We start from the raw sequence: 5,587 nt of genomic DNA, 5'->3' as shown, positions 1-5,587 counted from the left end.
AGAATGGATCCGAAGAATATTACGGCAATCAAGGACTGGGGTACCCCCAAGAAACGTGTCGGAGCTTCGCTCTTTCTTGGGACTAGCAAACTACTATCGAAGATTCATCCGGGAGTATTCAAAAATAGTCGCCCCACTAAGCGATTTGTTGAAAAAGGATATCAAGTGGGAGTGGTCTATCAATAGAAGAAGAGCCTTTGAGAGGCTCAAGGAAGCAGTGATGCAGGAGCCCGTCTTAGCGCGGCCGGATATCACCAAGCCCTTTGAAGTAGAGACGGATGCGTCTGATTATGCCCTTGGGGGAGTAGAAAATTGAATGGGGCCGAGACTCGGTATGCTGCCCAAGAGAAAGAACTTCTTGCTATTGTTCATTGCCTGCGGGGATGGAGACACTATCTCTTGGGATCGAAGTTTATCGACACGATGGATAACACCGCGGCTTCCCACTTCCTGACTCAACCCAAGCTCAATAGCCGACAAGCTAGATGGCAAGAGTTGTTGGCCGAGTTTGATGTGGAGTTCACTTATCGACCGGGAGCAGCGAATAGGGTCGTTGATGCCCTAAGCCGTAGGTGCGACTTGGCCACACTACACACGATCGCTCACTTGTCCACTACCACTGTGGTCCCAGATATTCGAGCTAAGGCGAAGGAACACCTCGACCAAGACCCAATGGCGAGGACTCTGAAACAGTTGGCCTTAGAAGGGAAGACTCACAAGTTTTGGGTGGAAGATCGGCTTCTATTCACAAAAGGACATCGCATCTTTGTTCCAAAGGCGGCTGGATTGAGGAAGATTCTTCTACAGGTGTGTCATGATACCTTGTGGGCGGGTCACCCGGGATGGCAGAGAACTTTATGCCTTTTGAAGAGAAGTTACCATTGGCCGTAGATGAAGGACGATGTGGTGGAGTATACGAAGACATGCCTCATTTGCCAGCAAGATAAGGGAGAGAAACAGAAGCCGGGAGGACTGCTAAATCCGTTGCCCGTGCCAACACGGCCATGGGAGAGTATCTCAATGGACTTTATCTCTGGGTTACCGAAGGTAGGGGCGTTAAGTGTGATCCTTGTCATTGTGGATCGATTCTCGAAATATGTGACTTTCATTCCCTTTCCTAAGGCGTGTAACGCTGAAGAAACTGCCACATCAGGCATGTTGTGAAATACTGGGGATTGCCTCAAATTATAGTCAGTGACCGCGATTCTTGCTTTATGGGACTATTTTGGGGAGAGTTGTTCAATCTCCTGGGTTCTAAGTTGCGGATGTCCTCAAGTTACCCTCCCCAAACGGATGGCCAGACTGAACGATTCAATAGCATGTTGGAAGAGTACTTAAGACAATTTGTGGGGGCAACTCAAATGGAGTTGGTGAGACTCCTTGATGTTGCCCAGTTCTGTTTTAATGTTCAGACGAGCTCTTCATCCAACAAGAGCCCGTTTGAGCTTGTTACAGGTCAACAGCCGTGATTGCCTGCCATAGTTGCAGATACCTATGGAGGCCGGACAAAGAAAGCTCACGAGTATGTTAAAGAATGGAACGTGAATGCCTAGATTGCTCGAGCTTACTTAGAGAAAGCGTCTCGCCGCATGAAGAAGTGGGCAGATCAGAATCGGAGACCAAGGGAGCTCAAAGTAGGCGACATGGTCATGGTGAAGCTGAACAAAGAGCAGATGAGATTCATCCGAGGGCGGGACAAGCGACTAGTGAGAAAGTACGAAGGCCCCATCCAAGTGATCAAGCGGATTGGGGAAGTAGCATACAAGCTTGACCGCCCTACCTGGATGAAGTGTCACCCTGTCTTTCATGTGAGCTGTCTGAAGCCTTACCATCCAGATCCTGATCGAAGATCTCACCCGCAACAAGAGCAAGTGTGCCAACATCCGTTCCAATCAACTTCCAGTGACATCAGCCGACTGAACCAGCCATGCAGAGTTTCAAGCGTTGCCGAGGACGACAAAAAATTAGGTGGGGGACGGAGAGTGTAATGAGCCGCAGTTGTAGCGCACAATCCCTAAAAATTGCGCGCGCGGTCCTTCCACTTCGAACCCTTAGATTTCTTATTTGTACTCATGTATTTTCATTCCTGTTATTAGTTTCATTTAGTACTCCAAGACTACTTCCTGCGTGTCGAATCTTGGAGTCTCGTTTTTAGTTTAAGATATGTTTTTAGGCGTTTAGAAAATATATCGCTATTCTACACAATCAATGTATCCTGCTACAAGGACCAAACTATCAAATTTGCCTCTATGAGAGGTGCTAGTCAATCAAAAACCGCTTCTCATCCAAAAGCTTGATATTGCTTGTTTCTTGCTTTCAATAATCGTATTGCTTACTTTTATTGCTTTCGTGTGCCGGACTTGATAATCGTGACTAAGATTCCCGACACACACCAACCGAGACCGATTACGAATGCACTAGTGATCCCTCACTAATGATTGACGCTCTCGCTTGCATTCTTGTCGCGTGTTAGATAAGGGTGCGTGCCACGTTCTGGCTCAAAGTTCCGGACCGTGACACTTAGCTAACATAACTAGCTATGCTCGCAAGGGTAGAGTCTAGTGGTTAAAACTTGGGTGAAATTCCCAGGAGACCCAGGTTCAAGCCTCCGCAAGAGCAAAATCTTGTAGAGCATTCTTGGCCTGAGTCCATGCTTTATAGACTTCGAGCCTGTCACCCCCCCGGATGATTTATCTGGTATACGTGTGGTTTGCAGGCTATCACTTATACCCGAAGATTTACCCAGTGCACACTGAAGGTAGCGGCTGAGGGCATGCGGGTTCCCTGTCAAAATAATAATAATAATAATAATAATAATAATAATAATAATAATAATAATACTTTTATGGAATTCTAGTGTGGGATGGGTCGTGTACTTAGTTGCCTTTATAGGAAAAAAAAAATACTAAAGATTTTAGGGACCATATTGGATACTATAGAAACCATTTTTGAAGAGTCTACTTTGGCGACTATTCGATGCCTCCTATACTTCATTTGTGGCCAGAGTGTCACTGTCACTGGATAACTTACGAGTCTATGACTATGAGTATTGATCATTGAAGCGACAATCCAACAACAGTAGTTTATGTCTCGGACATTTTTACAAAGTTTCCAACATTTGATTTATATCTTGTATTTAACTGGGTAGTTAACATTTACTAATTTCCGATTATACTCTCACTCGATGAAACCCAAGGTGACCAGAAGACACTGACGGGATGGTATCGCTTTAAAATATCGATAATTCAAAGATACTCAGTACCTACTGAAGATCATTAGTAGTCCAAGGGTGCTTCACATCAAGCCCATTGTTGAAATTTGTAACCAACAAGTCGACTCGATCAACTTAGGCACCTTACACATTGCTCTAACATGAAGCACGTGGTTCATTTACCAAAGCATTCCTTAACTTGTGTCAGGCTGAAGTGAAAGATATTACTCGAAAATCCACGCTTGAGGCTCCGACAAAGCCAATGCACAAGACCCCAACCCCGAAAGCGTATATTAAAACTAGGGCACCCGCTAAATTGTACTCCATATTATTTTGTCCGAGAAACAACACCACAAATACATCAAACATCATATGAAGTACGAATTGAAATTGGTGATCATCCTTGTATTCCTCACACTAACTTGGCTATATTCTAGTATAAAGCAACACGAAGAGGTCGTTTGGTTCAAGAAAGTAGATATGAGTGGTTTGAAATGTGAAATTCAAAATGTATTTTCTATGTACCATTCATTAAATACAACATTTTCAAAGTCAACCTCACATATTTTGAAAAATGAATACAATTCAATGAAACGAGTTAGTACGAATTCATAGCTTTATAATTTGGTTTGGCCATCTTCTCCACCTTAGTGAACTGGAGTTCATAAACTTGAGCAGGGAGACAAAAATGGGATTCCTTAGAGGCGACATGAATTTATATCATCAAACATCTAACTTCATTCTAAAATAACTAGACAAATTATTAGACTTGGTTGAATTCACTTAAAAACACTTTCTAAACCTTTTAACATAGATCTTACGAATTTTTACCAAGTATGTAAAACATAAAGCAAATCTAAGGAGAGATTTGATGAAAAGAAAGTTGACATAAATGTGAATAACGTGATTCATATCCAAAAAGTTGTTTATCAATATGATTTGGAGCTAGATCTCAAACCTAAACCTAAACACTTATTAGAAATAAGCTTAATTAGCGACATCAATGTAGCACCAGCTAATTGCTAGTTCATAACTTATAAAGGACAGCCTATTTCAAAATAAAAGCAATTCCTAAATTTTTCCACAAGGCAACCCTCTATTATGAGGCGGATTTCTTACGTCATATACAAAACTCTTTTCTTTAGTCATAGAGTAGGTAGCATTATTAGGGAGTCCATTTTTTTTTTTTTTGAAATAAGATATATATATATATTAATTTAAAATACGAAAATCAGAGTTTACAATCGTTCCAATTTCACTTGGATACCCTTCAAACCATACTTGATCACTACTACAACTAAGACTGAGTTTCGCAAGCGCATGAGCAACTTTGTTCCCACTACGTCTAACGTGTAAACAATTAAAAGACTCAAAACTACAAGTTAAAGAGAAGATATCAGCAACGATCCTGCCAAAGGACGATCTTTCAACATGTTTCTTACTAATGTGGGAGAAGAGTTTTAAGTTATCCGTCTCAAGGATAATACGATTAGTTCCTCCATCGTGGGCCACTTCAAGACCAAACCGAGCAGCCAGTGCCTCCGTCACATCCACCTCAAAGTCGCCCTCCAACCTCTTACAAGCTGTCCGGTAAACACTTCCATCATGATTTCGAATGACAATACCAAGTCCCCGAAAACCGTCTGGATCAACAGCAGCATCAACATTAATTTTTAAGAAGCCAGATTGAAGAGGTACCCAAAAATCACCACCAATCCCCTCAGAAGCATGATTGACATTCAGAATCTCATTCGCGTGAACAAACTCCCAATACTGTTGTGTAGCTTTATTAGCTACCCCAAAAGGATCAGTTCTTTTTTGCTCGAAGCACCATGAGTTTCTAGCTCGCTAGATACCCCAAGCCACAAAAGCTCCCACACCGTTCCTGTCTTTCTCATCATGGTTGAAGAGATCTCTAAACCAATCTTTAGCACTCGAACATTTTCGTACGCGAGTGTCAGTTCTTAAAGGAGATAAGGCCCACACAACACTAGCTTCCTTGCAATCCAACATCATATGTTCTATCGTTTCCTCCTCTTTACCACATCTCGGGCAACGAGGATCAAGACTAATTCCTCTCCCCACAAGGTTTTTACGCACAGCTAAAGCGTTGCAACAAAGTCGGTAAATAAAGTTGCGCACCTTGGGAGGGATATGGAGATTCCAAACTTTTGCGTTTTGATGACAATCTAATGAATCCAAATTTATGCATCACGGGATAATGAAATTAGAAGAAAAAATATTATTAAAAGAGTTTAAAAGATGAGGTGGACTCTCCATTTCCGAAAAAATGAGGAGGAACCTAAATTAATACTAGCATAGTATTTATTTTTATTTTTTTATTATTATTTTGCCCAGTCAGTATCTCGTTGTTTC

At 42.0% G+C, this 5,587-nt stretch overlaps 1 protein-coding gene across 1 annotated transcript; it reads right to left on the bottom strand.

Annotated features, from left to right (window-relative positions):
- Positions 1 to 4,423: 4,423 nt before the first annotated feature.
- On the bottom strand, positions 4,424 to 5,227 carry LOC141588112 (uncharacterized). Its single transcript, XM_074409567.1, has 2 exons — positions 5,068 to 5,227; positions 4,424 to 5,004 (listed from the first exon to the last, which is right to left on the bottom strand). Exons 1-2 carry the CDS (start codon positions 5,225 to 5,227, stop codon positions 4,424 to 4,426), a joined length of 741 nt encoding a protein of 246 aa, XP_074265668.1.
- Positions 5,228 to 5,587: the final 360 nt, after the last annotated feature.

This window comes from Silene latifolia, chromosome 6 (assembly GCF_048544455.1).
Source record: "Silene latifolia isolate original U9 population chromosome 6, ASM4854445v1, whole genome shotgun sequence".
In the NCBI taxonomy this organism is placed as follows: Eukaryota; Viridiplantae; Streptophyta; class Magnoliopsida; order Caryophyllales; family Caryophyllaceae; genus Silene; species Silene latifolia.
This window is presented reverse-complemented; position numbering and strand designations above follow the sequence as displayed.